The 20,171-nt window shown below is 56.3% G+C and overlaps 2 protein-coding genes across 2 annotated transcripts; both read left to right on the plus strand.

Annotated features, from left to right (window-relative positions):
- Positions 1-219: 219 nt before the first annotated feature.
- On the plus strand, positions 220-9,770 carry MTA2 (metastasis associated 1 family member 2). The gene is made up of 18 exons (XM_043970956.1): positions 220-574; positions 2,018-2,085; positions 2,724-2,817; positions 4,337-4,454; positions 4,615-4,678; positions 5,544-5,661; positions 5,854-5,956; positions 6,132-6,231; positions 6,353-6,541; positions 6,657-6,731; positions 6,817-6,875; positions 7,004-7,101; positions 7,212-7,351; positions 7,598-7,826; positions 7,951-8,040; positions 8,124-8,242; positions 8,746-8,882; positions 9,013-9,770. Exons 1-18 carry the CDS (start codon positions 547-549, stop codon positions 9,176-9,178), a joined length of 1,995 nt encoding a protein of 664 aa, XP_043826891.1. The 5' UTR covers positions 220-546; the 3' UTR covers positions 9,179-9,770.
- Positions 9,771-10,907: 1,137 nt separating this feature from the next.
- TUT1 (terminal uridylyl transferase 1, U6 snRNA-specific) lies at positions 10,908-18,397 on the plus strand. Its single transcript, XM_043970955.1, has 9 exons — positions 10,908-11,047; positions 14,299-14,489; positions 14,688-15,003; positions 15,156-15,256; positions 15,616-16,055; positions 16,547-16,656; positions 16,759-16,869; positions 17,032-17,124; positions 17,266-18,397. Exons 1-9 carry the CDS (start codon positions 10,966-10,968, stop codon positions 18,369-18,371), a joined length of 2,550 nt encoding a protein of 849 aa, XP_043826890.1. The 5' UTR covers positions 10,908-10,965; the 3' UTR covers positions 18,372-18,397.
- Positions 18,398-20,171: the final 1,774 nt, after the last annotated feature.

Raw genomic sequence — 20,171 nt, forward strand, 5'->3', positions numbered from 1 at the left:
GCCCATGCAAATGAAAAGCAAACGGCATGCAAATGCCTGGCCCCACGAGCCCTCCCGCGGCCACGTGCCGGTGCCAGCAAGGCTGAGGCGAGGGAAGGGTTAAAGTCCTGGCGCACCCCCCCTCCCCCCCCCGGCCTCCCGGCCCCTCCCTCCCGGCCCCGCCCCTCCCGGCGGAGGAGGCGGAAATGCCCGAGCGCTGGAGGCCACGGGCCGGAAAGAACCGAAGCGCCTCCGGAAGTGGCCGAAGCGCGGGCGCCCGTCCTTCGGGCGCAGCCGGAAGGGTTCCGGAAGGGCTCGGCGCTGAGGCAGGGCTCCGTCGGGACGAATCGAACCGCGGGACCCGGGACGCGGGCCGGGGGGCCGGAAGCAGCTGAGCGGGCCCGGCGCCGGCCTCGGCGCGTCCTGGGCGGGAAGCGGCGGCGGCGGCGCGGGATGAGCCGGGGCTGAGGAGGCGGCGGCGCCGGGGCCGGGGCGCCGAGCAGGGCCGAGCAGCACCGGGACCTTCCAGCGGCCGAGCCGGGCGTCCGCGGGCCCCGTCGGGCGGCCATGGCGGCCAACATGTACCGGGTGGGGGGTGAGTACCGCGCGCCCGCGGCCCCGCCGCAACCGGAACCGAGCTCACCGGGACCGGGCCAAAGGGAGGGGGGGAATGGGTGTGTGTGGGGGTCTCGCGGCTGGCTGGGGGCCAGGAGTAGGGCGCATGCGTGCATGGGGAGCCTTGCTGGGGGGTCCGGGAGGGGAGGGCGCGTGCGCGCCCCCCCCCGGGGGGGGCCTCAGGGGTCCCGGGCGGGGGGCTGGGGGAGGGACGCAGCCGGGGCGGCGGGACTGTGCTTCATGAACTTGACCGCTAGAGCCGCCGCGGGCCCCCCTCCCCCCCACTGAGCCCCCTGGCGCTCGTGGCCCCGGGCCGGGAGCGTGCACTGTTGGCCCGTCTTGTACTGCTCTTAGTGCTTGGCGCCCCGTCCCCTATCGCGATAGGGACGCCCCTGGGGCACAGCTCGTGCCTGGATCCGCTGTCAGCCTGAGGGACGCCCCCGGGGCACCGCTTGCTCCGGGATCCCCTGTCGCGATAGCGCCCCCCGGCGAAGCTCATGCCGGGGTCCCCTGTCGGGTTGGGGCTAGCGGGCCAGATGGGGCTGGGGTGGGGACTGCAGAGCTTCCCCGATCCTTGGTGGGAGACTCGGAGTTTTTCTTTCTGGAGGGGAGGGGAGTAAAGCGCCGAGTTGATCAGCGGACCCAACTCCTGGCTCTTTGGCCGGAGCGCAGCAGTAACTTTCCCTCCTCGCCCCGGGTCTCTTCCCGTTGGTGTTAGAGACCCGGTTTGAACCTCGCTTTTAGCGGCTCCGGCCCCTGCACCCTGGCCTTGTCCACCACCCTCCTCTTCGGGGGCCCCTAGGAGACCCCGATCAAGTATAACACAGCCCCTGGCCCGCATGGAACGGAATCCGTGTGGAAGGAGGGATGGCAGTGATAGCAAAGGGACTCCTGGAGAAGTCCTGACTGAGGCTGTCCTGGGGCAAGGCTACTTGTAACAATCTGGCGGGGCTGGGCTGGGCTGGGCTGGGCTGGGAGTCACTCGGGGCTTGTCTGATTCAAATACTATAACAGGTCGCAGCTCCGGGGCTGCCCTTGGCCTTGTCACCGTCCCACCCCGACCTCTTTTGATGAATTGTTCCTTCTCATCTTTGTAAAGATACTTCAGGCCTTCGGGCTGAGGAGGGCTGAGGAGGGATTATCTGGGGTTGTCTTTTGTCCCAGTACTTGGAACACAGTCCCTGCTGATTGATTGGATGGATCATGGGGACGGATGGCAAGGGAACCCTTCGCTGCTACTTTTACTTGCCCTATAGTCCAGTCCTCATCTCCCCTTCTCCCCCTCCTTTTCAAGCCCCCCCCTTTCCTTTTTTCCTTTTGTATTCCTTCTCCCTCATTTAGCTGTCTCAAGCTTAAGCAGCTTCTTCGAGTTTAGAGCTTAGGCTCTCCCACCTCTTGACCTCCTGGCTCTTCCCCACTGCAGATTACGTCTATTTTGAGAACTCCTCCAGCAATCCTTACCTGGTGAGAAGGATTGAGGAGCTCAATAAGGTGAGTGTGTGTGCGCATGCTCGAGCAGGGGAGGTGGGGGGGGGAGGCCGGGGGATCATTACAGTGAAACATGCCTAGGAGAATGTGAGCTGAAGGGTTGGTACAGGAACACATGCTTGGGGGTGGGGGGGGGGGGGCCTTGTCAGCTTCATTTCCTCAACATGGCCTCAAAGGACAGAACTTGGGGCAGTGGGCAGAAGTTAGGAAAAGGTAGATTTCAGCTCAATCTGAGGACAGACTTCCCAGCCAGAAGCTCTAGTTCCCAGAGCTGTCTAAGAGTGGAAAGGGAAGGCTGAGGAAGGAACCAGTTTCTCCCGGAGCCTCCAGATGAAAGCTGCAATATTGGTCCGACTCTTATTCTGGTGTTTAGGATGGGGGTTGTGTCCTTCTCAAAAGGGTCTCCTTCCTGTCTTAGGCATCCTGAAGTGTCTTTGCTGGGTTTATTTTGGCCCTGGCCTAGTTCTGAGCTCCTTGGGGTGGCAGGGGACTTGGGAGGCCCTGGGACTGAGCAGCGTGAACACTCTTGGGCGCATAATTTCTTGAGGTCTTTATAAAATCTATTCCTTCTTACGGGCTCCTTTTCCTTAGATCTACTTTCTCTAACACCCAGTTTCCACTACTTTGCCCTTTCTTCCCAGACTGCAAATGGGAATGTGGAGGCAAAAGTTGTCTGCCTTTTCAGAAGACGGGACATCTCGAGCAGCCTCAATAGCCTGGCTGACAGCAATGCCAGTGAGTCTTTTCTCTCCTTCCCCTCATGTCCTCAGGCCTGGGCAGCTCCCTGCAGTTGTTTCCTCTGGTCTCATGACCAAGGCTGGGGGGATGAATTTTGGGATGGGGGATGTAGATATGCATGGAGGGGTTTGGGTTTGTTTTCACTTTTCACGTGTCAGAAAAGTAGAACGGAGGAGGAATGTGATGCTGAGAGCCAAAATGTGGGTTTTAAGTTGGGGAGGACAATAGGAGATGGGGGAAGTATGAAAGGGTAGAGACAGTGAACTTAATCATAGAAAAATGGGGACTGGTGGCTAAGTTTTGGGTGAACTAGTTATGAGCAGAGAATGAGAAGGATTGTGTTAAGGGGAAGTGGAGAAGGGAAGGACCAAAACACAGTGTGTCCTGTCTTGGGAAATAGGGGAGATGGTTTGTTTAAATACTGAAGGATTTGGCTGTGCAGGTGATAAGGCTATGTCTGGTTTGGACAGAATTAGAGACTTTTCTAAGAGAAGGAACTTCCTGAATTTTCTTTCTCATTCCCCTTTTCCTTTTCCTTCTCTTTGTTTTCTCTCTTCCTCCTTCCCTCCTTTCCTTTCCATTCTTCACTTCTTTTTTCCTTTTTCTTTCTTCCCCCAGTTGCTAGTCATCTCTGTCCTCCCCCTTTTCCTTTTTGATCTCTTTGCCCCCCTCCATTGATATTTCTATTTTCAACTTCTTAGACCAAGGTTCCAGCACTAAAGGGTTAATGGGGAACAAGGCTCTCCAAGTTTCATAGCCCCATGGGGTTTACTGCCCCATCTGGCAGGGGCTGACCTTGGCTTTGTCCAATCAGAAGGGGTTTGGGGGGTGTGGTCCCCTTTCCTTAGCCCTGGTTTCCGGAGCACAGGCGAGGGGAGGAGTCAGCTGCAAGCTCCTCCCCCCCACCCCATCTCCCTCTTAGTTGGAACAATGGCCAATGGGCCTGGGCTTGTTGCTATCCTACCCTTTCTCCTTTGCTTGGCGCCCATCCCTGTTAACCCTTTACAACTGGGCTTCTTAGCCAGCCTAAGGCCTTTGGTGGGGGCAGGACAGCGTTGGTGTTGGGCTGGAAGTTCTGGCTCTGAGAGGTAAACACTATGAGCCAGACAAAGAGCAAGTGACATTCAGAGTTTTGCAGGTCATGCTTTAGGGTGGGGAGGCCTGGGAAGGTGAGGATGAGTTTGGGTAGGCACAGCTGGTGTGGGTTCACAGGGCTTTTATTCCTGTTGGCAGCCCCAGTGGGACAAGTGCTGCCTGCATGTTGTGAGACCAGCTTCAACCCTTGGGACCTGGGGTAGGGGGAGTGTAGGAGGATCGTTCCAGAAGCTCTTCAGTATCAGCTTTAAACCTAGAGCATTCGGGACAGTGTGTGACTGGAGCCAAGATGGAGGGAAGGTAGAAAAGATGGTGGCAGCCCAGGAATGAGAGGCAGGCATGGGGGGGGGGCGTGGCAAGGAGATGAACCGGTGTGGTCCCCCTCCCTCCCGGCTGCCCTTTATTCTCTTTCCTCTCCCAGGGGAGTTTGAGGAAGAATCCAAGCAGCCAGGAGTCTCCGAACAGCAGAGGCACCAGCTGAAGCACCGGGAGCTTTTCCTTTCCAGACAGTTTGAATCGTTGCCAGCCACCCATATACGGTAGGGGATGGGGCCCTACCCGCCAGCTCTTCCTCCTCTTTAGCTGGGATGGGGTAGGGACCCCTGCTCCCAGAGCCATGGGGAGGGGGATCAGGGAACATCCTGTGGGATGAAGATTGGGAATTGGGGACTTGGTGACCTTTCCTTCCCCTTCTTACAGTGGGAAATGCAGTGTGACATTACTGAATGAGACGGACATTCTGAGCCAGTACCTGGAGAAGGAGGTGACCAAGAGCGCCACGTTGGCAGAAGGGAGGGCTCTGCCTGGTGCTGCTATAGGGCTGAGAGATGTTGGGGGGGTGCTGCAGAGGGGGCACAGCCTCCCCTCCCGTAGCTAGTAGAGCTCCTGCTGCCCTCCAAGAGTTTGCATGGGCACGCACAATGGCTGCAGAGCCAGTTCATGTTGGTGGTGACTGGATGCTTCAGAAAGCGTTCATTTAGATTAGCAAGTGTGGCTTGAGTTGAGCCTCGAGGGTGAGGGGGTAGGGGGTGGGGGTGGGCTGGGGGAGGCGTATCTGGTTGGGCCAGCTGAGAGTACCTAAGGTACAGTGGGCCTGAGCCAGAGGCAGATGGCCAGCAGGGAACCAGAGAATGCATGATGGGGAGTGACCCAATGAAGTTGGAGAGGCAGGTTGGGGGCAGCTTGTTTTGGGTCAGGAGTTTATATGGGATCCTAAAGGTAATAGGAAGTTTATTGAATGGGAGAAGGGGGCTATAGCATAGGAAGAGCTGGTTTTTGTCTTTCCTTAAGAAAATAACCTCGATGGCTCTGGGGAGGCAAAGAGATCCATCAGGAGGCTGGCATAATGGTCTAGGACACCAAGGGCCTGAAGCAGCCTGGCGGCAGAAGGGATTGGGTCAGAGGGGTTCTGAGATATGGAAATAATTGGATTTCATGATTGGGTATGCGGGGTGAGGAGGGAAGGAGGAGGCAAAGCTCGAGGACCCCAGGTGGGCCTGGTTTGGGATGAGAGAATGATTTCTATTGGGCCAGTTTGAAGTGGTCGAGGCTCCAAGCTCCAAAGGCTGCTGGGGATCCTGGGGGAGGTGAAGGCTCATTTCAGCCGCTTCCCCACCATCATGTTTCAGGACTGCTTCTTCTACTCCTTGGTGTTTGACCCTGTGCAGAAAACCCTTCTGGCCGACCAGGGAGAGATCCGGGTTGGCTGCAAGTACCAAGCAGAGATCCCCGAGCGGCTGGCCGAAGGTAAGGCCTTACAGTCAAGGCAGGAGGGGGTGGGGGAGAAAGGGGGAGATAGAGAAGCTAAAGGGAGGGATCCAGTAGAGGGGGATCCTGAAGTGAGTGAGGATGTTGGGCACTGTCTCAGCAAGGAGGGGGGAGTCTAGAGGTGTGCCCTCAACCATTTCTCTTTCATGGAGATAACACTTTTCTTTCCAGGTGAATCTGATAATCGAAATCAGCAGAAGATGGAAATGAAAGTCTGGGATCCAGACAACCCTTTGACTGACCGGCAGATCGACCAGTTCCTCGTTGTTGCCCGGTAAGGGCCTGGTGGCTGACGATGGCCCGAGGTTGGGGGAGGTGTGGACCCAAGGTCTTGGGCCCAGTTGGCACCCTTGAGGGTGTCCTTATTTTCCCTGTGGTGTTTCCCACCTTCCCTTCCCCATTTCCTCGAAGCTTCCTTCCGTCCCAGTGACCCACCCTTCCTCCCCTAGAGCGGTGGGCACCTTCGCCAGGGCCCTGGACTGCAGCAGTTCTATTCGGCAGCCGAGTCTGCACATGAGCGCTGCGGCGGCCTCCCGAGACATCACCCTGGTAAGCGGATATGGTCGGGCTTAGGCAAGGGGGGAGGGTCTTGGAGGGGGCAGAGGGATGGCCAGTGCCCGGCGTCCCTGGGCCATCACAGCATCCTCACTTGATGCCGCCCCCGTTGCAGTTCCACGCCATGGACACTCTGCAGCGGAATGGGTATGACTTGGCCAAGGCCATGTCCACACTGGTGCCCCAGGGCGGCCCCGTGCTATGCCGGGATGAGATGGAAGAGTGGTCGGCCTCCGAGGCCATGCTTTTTGAGGAGGCGCTGGAGAAATACGGCAAGGATTTCAATGATATCCGTCAGGACTTTGTGAGTAGTCAGGCTGTGAGAAGGGCTAGGTTTGGAAGCAGCCGCCGCCGCCGCCGCAGCGAGGGGCTCGGGGTCCTGGGCTAGGGCGCCAGCTCACTCTACATCACCTCCCCAGCTCCCCTGGAAGTCTCTTGCCAGTATTGTCCAGTTCTATTACATGTGGAAAACCACTGACCGATACATCCAGCAGGTAAGGACCGGTCTGGGGGCCCTGGGAGGAAGACCTGGGGACCACCCCCCCCCCCATGCCGGTGTCTCTCTTCTGTCACCTACAGAAAAGATTAAAAGCAGCCGAAGCTGATAGCAAACTGAAACAGGTCTACATCCCGACCTAGTAAGTGGGAGTGGCTGGGTGTGGGAGGGATACTACCCGGGCTGGAATGGGCTGAAGGCTGTCCTGTAGCCACCAGAGCCAGCTTGGGCAGACACCATCCTCTCTCATGCTCTTTCCTGTGCCTCCAGCACCAAGCCGAACCCGAACCAGATCATCTCTGTGGGGTCCAAGCCTGGCATGAATGGGGCCGGATTCCAGAAGGGGCTGACCTGCGAGAGCTGCCACAGTGAGTGCTGGAGCCTGCCGGGGCCTGGGCTGCTTCAGCTTGGGGGGAGGGGCTGGGCTGGTCCCTTCTGACCGATAACCCCACTGGCTGACCTGCCTCTGTTTCTCTAGCCACCCAGTCAGCACAGTGGTATGCCTGGGGGCCCCCCAACATGCAGTGCCGTCTTTGCGCCTCCTGTTGGATCTACTGGAAGAAGTACGGGGGGCTGAAGACTCCCACACAGCTGGAGGGGGCAGCCCGGGGCACCAGTGTAAGGACTCTGGGCCTAGGTCTGGGGGGAATGGCCCAGGAAGACAAGGGCTTGAGAAACCTGCCTGTCCAGCTTGAGTAATGGGGAGGAAGTGGGCTGGCAGTATTGGCTCTGAGGTTCCCTTAGCTAGGGGCTCCAGAAGGGTGGGGTATGGGGCTTGGCCCTTTTGGGGGGTGGGTTTGGTCCAGAATGGTGAGGGCAGTAGGACCATGCCACTGATGCTGCCTTGTTTTCTCTTTCCACCAGGAACCACACTCCCGGGGCCACTTGTCTCGACCTGAAGCCCAGAGCCTTTCTCCATATACAACCAGCGCCAACAGGGCCAAGCTGCTGGCCAAGAACAGGCAGACCTTTCTGCTGCAGACCACTAAGCTGACCCGTCTTGCCCGTCGCATGTGCAGGGACCTGCTACAGCCAAGGAGGGCTGCCCGCAGACCCTATGCCCCCATCAACGCCAATGCCATCAAGGCCGAGTGTGAGAATGGGCAGGAGAGATCTGTTGGAGGGAATGGGGGCAGCTTGTCCAAAGGTGTGTAGGCCGCCCCAATCTGGGCTGGCGGGGGGCTACCAGGCTTGATAATTCTTCTTTGTGTTCTCAGGCTCCATCCGGCTCCCTAAGGCAGCTAAGACGCCTCTCAAGATTCACCCCCTGGTGCGACTGCCCTTGGCAACCATCGTCAAAGACCTTGGTATGGGGCAGGGCGTGGTCCAGAAGGGCAAGGAATGCTTAGGAGACTAAGGATTTCAGTGAGGCCTTTCTCTTTCTCTGTAGCTGCCCAGGCACCTCTGAAACCAAAAACCCCACGAGGCACAAAGACACCGATCAATAGGAACCAAATGACACAAAACCGGAGCTTGGGGGGCATTGTGGTGAAGCGTGCCTACGAGAGTGTGAGTTGGGGAGGCTTGACTTCCTTCCCTTGGTCTGTTTGGGGGTAGTGGTAATGGCAGAAAATACACGCGTGTGCCCATACTTTCAGACGTTCATGCATATACACAAGCTAACATTTATAAAACACTTTACAAACGTGAAGTCATTTGATCCTCACAACAACCCTGGGAGGTCAGTGCTATGATTATAATCTCCATTTTACAGATGAGGAAACTGAGGCAGACAAGTGGTTAAGTGACTTGGCCAGGGTTACACAGCTAGTAAGTGTCTGAGACTGGATTTGAACCCAGGTCTCCCTGACTTCAGGCCCCGTGTTCTTACCCACTGTGCCCCTTGCTGCAGAGCAGCAGATTCCAGCCCATTGTGCGACAGTGCTTCCTTACCGTTAGCTTGTCCAGAAGTGGAATAGCAGGGGGTGGGCTCCTGGGACAGGGACGGTTGAGCCCAAGGGGATGGTGTTGAGGTCTCTGGCCTTCTGAAGGCTCCCCCTCCTCTTTTCCAGGTGGTTCCCTTTTCAGCCAATGGCAGGCCCCTTGCCTCAGGGATTCGCTCAAGCACACAGCCAGCAGCCAAGCGGCAAAAGTTAAACCCTGCTGATGCTCCCAACCCGGTGGTATTTGTGGCCACAAAAGACACCAGGTAGGGAGCAGACTGGTGGTGCTGGGGACCCGGGTGGCTGATGGCACGGAGATTTGGGGTAGAGAGGGATGAGACAGTAAACTGGAAGAATGGGTTGGTCAGTGCCGCCCTGACCTCCTTTTCCTGCTAGGGCATTACGGAAGGCCTTGACTCATCTGGAAATGCGGCGGGCTGCAAGGCGGCCCAACTTACCGTTGAAAGTGAAGCCGCCACTGCCTCCGGTGCGGGCACCAATCCCACCACCTCTGCCCCCACACCCTGCCAGTACCAATGAGCCTATCGTCTTGGAGGATTGAGCATTCTGGGGGAAGGGAAGAGAGTAGAGGGGAGGGTGGCTTCCCTCCCGTGCTGTGGACAGGGGCATTTACCTGTGTGCTAGGGTCCTGGGAGGGGATCGAAGTGCTTGTTGTAGCTTCAGACACCAAGTCTGCTCTTCCTTGGCCTTCTTTAGGTCCTGGAGAAGCAGGAAAGTCCCCACATGGTATAGCCTGTTTGGGGGGGTGCAAAGGACTCAGTCCTGGGGCAGGTTTTTTTGGGGGGGAGGGTTTTTTAAAGTTTTTTTAATTTTTCCTCCCCTTATTGGGGAGTGTGGGAGGGGAAAGTAAGGTACCAGTTGGTACCTGTGGGGTTGGGGCGTGCGCTGCCATGTCTCAAGTCTTGTTTTTTCTAATTTGGGGTTTGACTCCCATCTGATGTCTGGACTTCATTGGAGTTCGAGGCCTGTGAGCATGAGCACTGCCAGCTCCTGGGGCTCACTCCCCTTTCCCTTCCCCCACACCCCTGCCTTTTGTACACCAACTCAGAAATAAAGACCCTTTGTCCGTTTTTTAACCTTGGAATCTGTAATCCGTTCTTAGAGCAACAGAAATAAAAAGCTGTTTTTCTTCAGCCCCTCCTGGCTCTGTTGCTCTCTGCTGTGGGACTGGGTCTAGGGACAAGGGAGATCTGGTGGAGGGTGGACCATTCACAGGCCGTCCCAGGAGGGGCGTCGGAGAGCCTTGGTGCACAATCTGGCATGCCTGGCATACCATCTGTTTGAGGGGACACCCTGGTCATGTGGTCCTCCAGATAGGAGCTGATTCTAGGGACTGGCCAAAGCCAGTAGGGATGAGTGGCTGGTCCCTTATTGGGGTCCGGGTGGGGCAGCCGGGGAGGACCTCTGCTTTCTACTGAGGAGTCAGTAGAAAGTCAGGCCCAGGCCCAGAGTCCCAGGGACGTTCATCCTGGCTCTGATGCCAGGACTCAACTCGGGAGGGGGAGGAGGCTGAAGGAAGGGGGGGAGGGGGTCGATGTGGGCCTGGGGGGCCTGGCTTAAGATCTGCCCCAGCTCAACCAAAGGGGGCAGCAGTTGGGCAAGTGCTGCATTCCGGGGACAGCTGCGGGCCGGCCTCGTGGCCAAGGCCTGCCCCGCGGGTGCCCACGCAGCCCCTGCCAGGTTCCCTGGGGCACGAGGGCATGGGAGCCGCTCCGCCTGAGGTCTCGCGTGGGCGTGCGGCTCCATCACAGGATCGGGGCCACGCCCACGGGGGTCCCCCACACCGAGGGTCAGAAGGGAAGCCAATGACCGGCTCGAGACCCCTCAGTGGGTGCGTCGTTTTGCGTGGGGTTCCGCCCAAACTCCTGTGCCTGAGAAGGGCGCAGTAGCTCTCGGGCTCGGGGCGGGACCGGGGGCAGGCCACCCTCCGGAAGGGGCCAGGCGGAGGCTCAGCGGTTAGAAGGCGGTGTTCCACAGGGACCTCCCCGCGCGGGGCCTCGCCGGTGACCGCCGCGGTCGCCTCTGCTACCCAAGGGGTGGAGCTAGGAGCCCGGGACGGCTGCACGTACCTGGCCGCTCAGCCGTTGCTCATGAATATTCATGTGCGGTCAGGGCCAATCAACAACGGGCGCCGCTCAGAGCTGGCCAATGGCGTTACAGCATGCAGATTAAACGGGGAGGGATGAAGCTGGAGACCCCGCGTGCAGCCCGAGCGGAACGAGCCCCAATCCCCGAGAGTGGCGGAAGTGCCTTCTTACTCGCGATCCCCGGCGACCCACTTCCGGTAGTGGCGGAAGTCGTGATAGGTTCGGCTCTGAAGCGGGAACTATGGCGGCGACGGAGCCGGATGTGGAGGCTTTACCGCGCGGGGGCTTCAGATGCTGCCTCTGCCACGTGAACACGGCTAATAGTAAGGGGCGGGGTGGAAGTCAGGGGTCCCGGAATCCCCGGGCCTAGGCGAAATGGGCCTGGGCCTCTAGCTCAGGGGAGCCCGGGGCTCTCTTGATCCCGTACCTGCCGTTCCCGCGGCCCTTGGCCGTTTGCCCCCGAGGGTCTGAGGTTAGATTCGCACCCGCTCCATCTAACGGTCTCCAAGGGCTAAGCTCCGGCCACTGGGCCACGCTGCCTCGCGGGGTCATTGGTTAAGGAGAGGGCCGTGGGGGACCTGGGGCTGGAAGGGGCCAGAGACCCGCTGTCCGGGACCCCTCTTTTTATGGGGGGGAGGAGCTGAGACGGCGGTGAAGAAGCTCGGCCAGGGTCATCCAGCCAGTGTCCGAGGTCAGATTTGAACTCGGGCCCTGCAGACCCTAACTGTAGGGCAGGCTTCCCTACAAGCTGAGGCTAGAGGAGGGCGAGGGCCGACCTTACCTCTGGGTTAGGGGCTTGCCCAGGCCCCCAAGCCTCTAGAGCAGCTTCTTGCCCTTCTGCTGTCCCTGCTCTTCTGATGGCTTCAACCCCCTGCCAAGCGCCGACTGACCTCACCCCAATTCCACGGTTCACTAGGACCAGCCCCCTGAAATTCTGTGCGTGCACGTGTGTGCCCACAATGCTGTGTATGCACGTTTCTCTGCCTCTCCGCCTTGGCATAGGGCAGAACCACTGTGGAATTTGTATTGCTTCGGCAGGGATCCTGCTTTCTTTGGGGGGGGGGGGCGCAGAAAGAGAAAATGGGAATCTTGAAATAAAACTAGACTGCCTTCCACCCTTCACGAGCTGGGTCCTGTTCATTCCCTGCCAATCCCCAGCCCTGCTCCTGCTTCTAAAGACCTGGACTTTTCTCAAAGAACCACAAAATCCCCAAACCTGGCGGACTGCAGATCCGTGGTACCTTGTCTCAGATGGACACTCGCCACTGCAGGGCAGTCCTTTTTATCAGTCTTCCACGGACTCCCAGCAATGACTCTTCCAAATCTCCTGGGTCAAATTCCTGTCCTCAGCATCTCTCCCTGTCTGTACCTCCAGGCCTTTCTACATCTTCATCTTCTTTTCTCTGGCCTCTAAGGATGGGACCGGCCCCTCCGATTTGTTCTCCCCCTTCCCTGCTGCCTAGCAGCAGGCCTTTCCCCACCTTCAAAACAACTTGACTTGTCCTTAGCTCACATTCTGTGTCCTTGCCTCCCCTTCTGCCCCTCACTGTCCAGCTTCCTGAAGCCACTGGTCCATAAGCTTGCTCTCTGGAGGGTCCCCGGTGGCCTCTTCCCACTCCTCTTCCTTGCTGACATTTCCTAGCCCTCTGTAATGCAGATGCCCACGGTCTCCAGAATGTCCTCCAGGACCATTTTTTTGGAGATTCCTTTCCTTGCTGGGCTCAGATGAGGGAGCTCCTCAGTGCCAGATGTGAATCTTTGTTTTCTCCAGCTTCTTCCCCTGCGCCCTGGGCATGGGACATCTCTCAGCTACCTCTTGGCCTTGTAGACTCTCTGCTCCTTCCGTATTTCCATCTCTATACAGATTATTCCAGATCTCTATCCTGACTGCTCCTCTGTCCCCCCCTCCTCTTCCGGCTGCCTGCTGGACCCTTTCCCTGGATCTCTCCTGTTCATTCTCTCTCTCTCTCTCTCTCTTTTTTTTTTTTAGTGAGGCAATTGGGGTTAAGTGACTTGCCCAGGGTCACATAGCTAGTAAGTGTTAAGTGTCTGAGGCCGGATTTGAACTCAGGTACTCCTGACTCCAGGGCTGGTGCTCTATCCACCGTGCCATCTAGCTGCCCCTCTCTCTTTTTTTAAAAGTATCTTATTATTTTTCAGTTACTTATAAGGATAGTTTTCAACATTTGTTTTCATAGGATTTCTAGTTCCAAATTTTTCTCCCACCCTCCCTCCCTTCCCTCCCTCCTCCCTGAGACAGAAAGCAGTCTGATATACGTTGTATATGTACAATCACATCAAACATATTTCTACATTAGTCATCTTATGAAAGAAGAATCAGGGCACAAAGGAAAAACCTCAAACGAAGGAAAAAAAAAACAGTCCAAAAGTAGAAACAGTGGTTCAATCTGCATTCATAATTCACAGCTCTTTTGTCTGGATGTTGAGAACATTTTCTATCACGAGTTCTTTGAAACTGTTTTGGATTGTTGCACTGCTGAGAAAAGCCAAGTCTATCCCCATTGTTCATCACACAATGTTGCTGTTACTGTGTACAATGTTCTCCTGGTTCTGCTCCTCACTCATCATCAGTTCATGCAAGTCCTTCCAGGTTTCTCTGAACTCCTGCTCATTGTTTCTTACTGCACAATAGTATTCCAATACATTCATATACCACAGCTTGTTTAGCCATTCCCCTATTGAGGGGCATTCCCTTGATTTCCAGTTCTTTGCCACCACAAAGAGCTACTATAGATATTTTTGTACCTGTGGGTCCTTTTCCCTTTTCTATGGTCTCTTTGGGATTCTCCTGTTGATTCTTAGCGGAGCCCCCCATTCCATTCCTCCGGCCCAACCAGCCTCATCTCCCAATCCCTGTCTTTCTGTCTGTGGAAAGCTCCATCTGTCTCCTCACCCAGGCTCTCACCTCCCATCCCAGTCTTGTTAATTCTGCATCCCTTGTCTTCCCTCAGGCCCATCTCACTTCCCTCCTGGACTCTTATGATCTCCTAACTGGTCCCTATCCCTCATCATGCTCCCCATGACTGCCAGAACTGTGCCTGGGTCTGTTACTTCCCTCCTCACAGCCTTTCTTGGAGCTTTCATTGTCTCTGAAACCACAAGCACACATCCCATTGCCCATCAGGCAGGGGATCCCCTCTTGGGCTCCCGCTGCTCTTTCTTCTTGACCTTGTGTAGTTCCCCTGGTGTATTTTCTGCTTCCGAGGGTTCTCGGCCTTCTCTATCCTGCCTCTGCCTTCCAGGTCAGCCCAGCCATGATCTCCCCAGGTGATCCTCTGTTTGGAAGGAGAAGACCTGGGTTCACATTTGACTCCACTTCCTCCCTGTGTGATGCTTTACAAGTCACTTAGGTTCCCTAGGCCTCAGTTTCCTTAACTGTAAAAGGACCGGAGGGGCCTCCATGGTCCCTTCAGCTGCCCCCAACTAAAGTCATTTGCATTTCACATTTTCCTGAAGCCTTTGGTTGGCTCTCTCCACTGTGCAGAATAAGAAGTCACTGTTTTGTCTTTGCATATTTTTGGAAGCAGCAGGTGTTAATAAACACGTCTTGCAGGGCCAAGCTTGGATGCCCACCTGGCGGGCAAGAAGCATCGCCGCCTTGAAGAGCTCCGAGCTACCCGACGGGCTCAGGGACTGCGGAGTGTGTTTGTCAGCGGCTTTCCCCGGGGCCTGGATCCGGCCCAGCTCTCTGAGTACTTTCAGGCCTTTGGGTCGGTGGCCAGCATCGTCATGGACAAGGACAAGGTAGTGGGTCCGTTGGGCCGGCTGTTGTGGAGAGTCTCAGCACTTCCAGGGATGGTGACTGAGGGAGAAGGGAGGAAGATCCAGGGAAAGGGAGACTGGAGAGATAGGGTGGTGAGACCAGGAGGCAGCTGGGCTGGGGGGCGGGGGGGGGGGGGAAGGCCACACAGGCTTCAGACTCTTCTCTGGGGCGGTCTGCAGGGTGTGTTTGCTATTGTTGAAATGGGAGACTCCCGTGCCCGTGACGCCATCCTGTCCCAGCCCCAGCACGCTCTTGGCGGCCATCGATTACGTGTCCGGCCTCGGCAGCAGAAGGAATTCCAGATTCCAGCTCCCAAGTCACCCAAGGGGGCCCCGGCCGATGACCAGCAGCTGACCCGGGCGCTGGCAGAGGCTGTGGATGTGGAGGCCCAGATGGTGCAGCTGGTGGGCCTTCGGGAGCTCTCGGAGGCCGAGCGGCAGCTTCGAGGGCTCATCGTGGCGCTGATGCAGGAGGTCTTTGCTGAGTTCTTCCCTGGTAAGGCTTGCCCATCCCCCTCTCCTGAGCCCTTCGAGCCTGTCCCTGCGTTCCGGAGGCTTCTGCTCAGTGCCTCCCTTGTGAGCACCTCCATTGTGCGCAGCTGTCGTCTCTGCACGTGCCCTGATCTCGATGCTCTGCTCGCCACCCAGGCTGTGTCATCCGTCCCTTTGGCTCTTCTACAAATGGCTTTGATGTCCACGGGTGTGACCTTGACCTCTTCCTGGACCTGGGGGATCTGGAGGGGCTGCAGGTGAGCGGGACCTTGTGGAGGACGCTGTGGAAGGGCCCTCAATGGCCCTTGAGCAGTGCCAGGGATTCTGTGCGAAGGCTTCGGTTCTCCCCCCTTGTACATATGAGGACGTTGCGATGACTTGCTTCTGGCCCCCCAGCTAGTCAGTGCTGGACCCGGCTCTCAGCTGACTTCATGCCCAGCACTCTTTTCTTTATCCCTCTTTGGCCCAAAAAGAAAGGATCAGGAGGTTATAGGGTGGGCAGGTTCTCTCTTGCAGATCAGGGAGGAGACGACTGTGCTCTGTCTATAGCACTTGGACAGAGGATGGGTGATGGAACCCTGAGGGATCATTGGCCCAACTTGACTCTCCCCTGCAGCGAGACCCAAAGGCCCCAGCCTCTCCGGTGTTGGATTCAGCGCTTGCTTCTCCACTGGATCCTCAAGCCTTGGCCTCCACTCCAGCTTCCCCTGTAGACTCTCAGGCCCCAGCATCTCCCCAGGACTCTGAAACCCCTATGTCCTCCCTAGCCCCTCCAACCCCTGACTCGGCCCTGGCCTCCCCACAGTCCTTGCCCCCAGTATCACCTGCTCAGGAGGAGGTGGGAGAAAGGGACTCGGGGAAGGCCTGGGAGCTTGGGGGAGCCCTTCCGGGGGAGGTGGGGGAGGGAGAGGCCATGCTGGAACTTGTCGGCTCCGTCCTCCGGGGCTGTGTCCCCGGGGTGCATAGCGTCCGGACCGTGCCCTCAGCTAGACGCCCTGTGGTCAAATTCTGCCATCGACCCTCTGGTCTTCACGGTGACCTCTCCCTCAGTAACAGGTGTGTCTCAGAGAGTCCCTGAGAGTGTTTCTGTGGGGGAGGGGGACCCCTTGGGGGCAGGGAGCTTCTGGGCCTTTGCTGAGGTCCTTGTTTGCTCCTGCCTCTTCTCCTTCCTGCCCCAAGCTCTGCCCCTCACGCTCCCCCTGGCCCCACTCCTCACCTTCCTGCTCTGTTTCAGTCAGCTCAGTGTGAGCTGCACGCCAGGCAGCATCCTGGGGTTACAGACACAACACAAGCTCGCCTCTGCCCCCGGGGGGCACACACAGCATGGACAGAGAAGGAGACAGAAAGTAGTAGCTGGAGGAGGGAGATGAAGGGATGAGGCATCTTTCCTCTGGGGGGAGTGTAGAGTTGAGGCCGGGTTTTCGGCAGGCAAGGAGACCATCAAGGCACAGAGGTGGGAGTGGGTGTGTTGCCTTCTCCTGACCTGTGGAGTGGAGGCCCAGGCTTGGGAGTGTGTTTGCACCTTCTTGGTCTCTTCTTTATCCCAGGCTGGCGTTATATAATTCCCAGTTCCTGAGTCTCTGCTGTGCCCTGGACAGGCGGGTACGGCCCCTGGTCTACACCCTGCGCTGTTGGGCTCAGGGGCGAGGGCTGACAGGTAGGAAGGTGTTGGAAACTCCCTGGGGGCGTGAGCAGGGGCAGCAGGGCATGACCCTGAGGGAGCTTGGAGGCCATTGGTGAGTCTTGGTTTTCTGTGCAGGGAGCGGCCCCCTTCTGAGTAATTACGCACTGACTCTCTTGGGGATCTACTTCCTTCAAACCCGGGACCCTCCCGTGCTGCCTTCCCTCGCCAAGCTCAGCCAGGCGGCAGGTAGGACGCCCCAGGCCTTGTCTGCAGCTGCCCATGTCACTGTCCTGTCTGTAGTGACTTTGAGCTGTCGGGGAGATCTGGGGAGATCTCTGTCTCCTGGCCCGTTCCCCACTTGCCCTGTGCCATGTTATTAGAGCTGCTCCATCTCCCTCGTGTCCCCAGGTGAAGAGGAGCGGGTTGAGGTGGACGGCTGGGACTGCAGCTTCCCCCAGCAGGCTTCCCGCCTGGCGCCCAGCACCAACACTGAGCCCCTTGGTAAGTGCCTGGAGATAGCCAGAGGAGGTCATTGGGCGGGGGTGCCAGGGCCGGGAGGAATCCCACCTCCACCCTCTCCTCTGTGAATGGACCCGATAAAGAGCTCGTCTTCACTGGTCTTCACTTGGGCCTCCCTTACAGCTGCTCTCCTGGCCCAGTTCTTTTGCTGTGTCTCCAGCTGGGAGCTCCGAGGCTCGCTGCTGTCTCTGAGGGAAGGCCAGCCGCTGCCCGTAGCCGAGGGCCTGCCCCCTGGTCTCTGGGGGGGCTTACGCCTCGGCCCTCTGAACCTGCAGGACCCTTTTGACCTAAGTCACAACGTGGCGGCCAACGTGACTGGCCGGGTAGCTGGCCGCCTGCAGAACTGTTGTCGGGAGTCGGCCAATTATTGTCGAAGCCTCCAGTTCCAGCGGCGATCCCCTCGGGGCCGGGACTGGGGTCTGCTTCCTCTCCTGCAGCCCAGCTCCGCCACCTCCCTGCTGTCTGCTACTCCCATCCTTCTGCCCCCGGCCCCCTTTGCCCAGCTCTGTGCTGCTATCAGCCAGGTGTTTGAGGAAGTACTGGGCTGCCAGGTGGAGCAGAGCAGCAAGAGACAGAGGCCAGAAGGAAATGGTGACAGGGAGGAGTGTGTCCAGGGAGGACCAAGTAAAAGACTCCGATTAGAGAGGGAGGGAGGGCAGAAGGGAGCCCTGCAGAATGAGGGGCACCGAGGAGAGGCCGAGGTGGAGGAGATGGTGCTGGAGGCTGATGGAGAGCAGGGCCAATCGTCAGCCCCTGGGGACCCTGGGCCGCCCGGGGACCAGCTGCAGAGGCTTGGGCAGCATCAGGTCGAAAGGGAAGTCAAGCAGTTGGAAAACCCAGGCACTGAAGAGGTAGAAGCGGCCCAGGGGGACAAGGAGACAGGTCCTGGGATGGCCCGGACCTGGCTCTGTACACTTTGCCATCCAGTATGGCTCGGGCGGCGGAAGCTCCGGAGGCACCTGCAGCAGCAAGCCACAGGGGAAATGAGCTGGCTGCAGGTGGAGGCTCGGGTGACCCAGGAGCTGATAGCACAGGAAAACAGGAAGCAGAGGCTGGAGCCGACACAGCCCCTCCTCACCTTCATAGCTTCCGCCAGCCCCACTGGCCAATTTCTCACTCTCACCCAGCTCCAGGATCCTCAGAGTCTGTTCCCTGATCTCCATCATTTCTTACATGGTTTTCTACCTCGAACTGTCCGGGGCCTCCTAGGGTGTGAGAAGGGCAACTGAAGAGAGGAGGGGCCAATAAAGTGCTTTTATAGGAGCCTCGTCTCTGGGTCCTGTCTGGGTCATGAAGACCTTTGAAAACCAGATGTCCCTTTTCACTCAGCAAGCTGTTAAGTTTGGGTCTGAGCCAAGATTTTTAGCTGGGGGTTTGTAGATGCGTTTCATGGGAGGTATAACCTTGGGTGGGAAAAAATGACATCTTTATTTTCACTTGGATGCAAGTTTCCTTCATGATCATATGCATTGTATTTGCTTAAAAACATTCTACTGAAACCAGAGAGCTCACATAAAGCTATTGATCAGCTTCCTTAATATCAATGCAAAAGTTTCCAAATACTAGTAAGGAGATTACAGCAATATGTCACAAAGCTTGCTGGCTATGGCCAGGTAGAATTTATAGCAGCAACGGAGGGGTGGTTCAGTATTAGGACAACCTTCAGCACAATTGCTCATATCGTAAGAGTTATTTTGTGGAGTTTAAAACAAAACAACTAGAAGAACAAAAGGTCAAGAATATCCAGGAATCAATGGGAAAAAATGTTTAGGCAGCCTAGCAGTACCAGACTTCAAACTCTTGTTAAAAAATGGTCATCAAGACAGTCTGGTGCTGGCTAAGAAACAGTGGTGGAGCATCAGTGGAATAGATTAGGTACATAAAACACAGGAAATAGCTATAGTAATGTGGTTGTTGAGAAATGCAAAGATCCAAGCTTTTGGGGCAGGAGCGTCACTTGACAAAAACTGCTGGGGAAAGTGGAAAAGAGTTTGGCAAAAACTGGACATAGACCAGTTATCTCACGCCATATACCAAGGTACAGTCAAAATGGATAAATGATTTAGACATAAAGGGCAATAGAAGTAAATTATGAGAATATGGGAAAATGTACCTGTGAGATGTATGGCTAATGTTTACGATCAAACCAGAGATCATGGGAATAAAAATGGATTTTGAAGGGGGCAGCTAGATGGCGCAGTGGATAGAGCACTGGCCCTGGATTCAGGAGTACCTGAGTTCAAATTCGGCCTCAGACACTTGACACTTACTAGCTGTGTGACCCTGGGCAAGTCACTTAACGCCCATTGCCCCGCAAAAAAAAAACCCCAAACCAAAAACAAATGGATTTTGGTTACATGAATTTAAAAGGTTTTGCACAAGCAACTAATTCTGGCTAATCAAAATTAAACAAGTGGGTGGAAAAAATGTGCAAGTTTCTCTAATTTCTCATTTCTCAAATATATAGGCAACTTCACCAAATTTATACACATAAGGGGGATTCCACAATTGATAAATGGTAAAAGGATATGAACAGGCTAGAAGAAATCAAAGCTATCAATAGTCACATGAAAGAATGCTCTAAATCACTACTGATTAGAGAAATGCAAATTAAAACAATTCTGAGGTGCCACCTCATCCCTAAAGTGACAGAAAAGGAAAATGACAAACTGGAGGGGATGTCGGAAAGTAGGAACATTAATGCCATATTGGTGGAGCTATGAACCAGTTCATCCTTTCTGGAGAATAATATGGAACTACACCCAAAGGATGATAAAACTGCATACCTTTTGACTCAACAATAACACTAGTAGGTCTGTACACCAGAGATCAAAGAAAAGGGAAAGGGACCCAGTTGTACAAAAATGTAGCTACTCTTTTTTTAGGGGGAGGGGCAAATGGAAACTGGTGGGGATGCCCATCAATTGGGGAATGGCTGAACAAGCTGTGGCATACCTTTGTGATGGAGTGATATTGTGCTGTAAGAAATGCTGAGAAAATCCCGAAAGACTGAGATGAACTGATGCAAA

The sequence above is a fragment of the Dromiciops gliroides genome, chromosome 6 (assembly GCF_019393635.1).
Source record: "Dromiciops gliroides isolate mDroGli1 chromosome 6, mDroGli1.pri, whole genome shotgun sequence".
NCBI classification, from domain to species: Eukaryota; Metazoa; Chordata; class Mammalia; order Microbiotheria; family Microbiotheriidae; genus Dromiciops; species Dromiciops gliroides.

Excerpts from the sequence above, each read along its gene's own strand:
- MTA2 (XM_043970956.1), top strand. The coding sequence starts at position 547 with ATGGCGGCCAACATGTACCGGGTGGGGG. Across the intron at positions 4,679-5,543 it reads GCCAGTACCTGGAGAAGGAG|GACTGCTTCTTCTACTCCTT; the intron begins GTGACCAAGAGC and ends ATCATGTTTCAG. Across the intron at positions 6,232-6,352 it reads CCTCCCGAGACATCACCCTG|TTCCACGCCATGGACACTCT; the intron begins GTAAGCGGATAT and ends CCCCCGTTGCAG.
- TUT1 (XM_043970955.1), top strand. The coding sequence starts at position 10,966 with ATGGCGGCGACGGAGCCGGATGTGGAGGCTTTACCGCGCGGGGGCTTC. Across the intron at positions 11,048-14,298 it reads CCACGTGAACACGGCTAATA|GGCCAAGCTTGGATGCCCAC; the intron begins GTAAGGGGCGGG and ends CACGTCTTGCAG. Across the intron at positions 16,870-17,031 it reads CAAGCTCAGCCAGGCGGCAG|GTGAAGAGGAGCGGGTTGAG; the intron begins GTAGGACGCCCC and ends TCGTGTCCCCAG.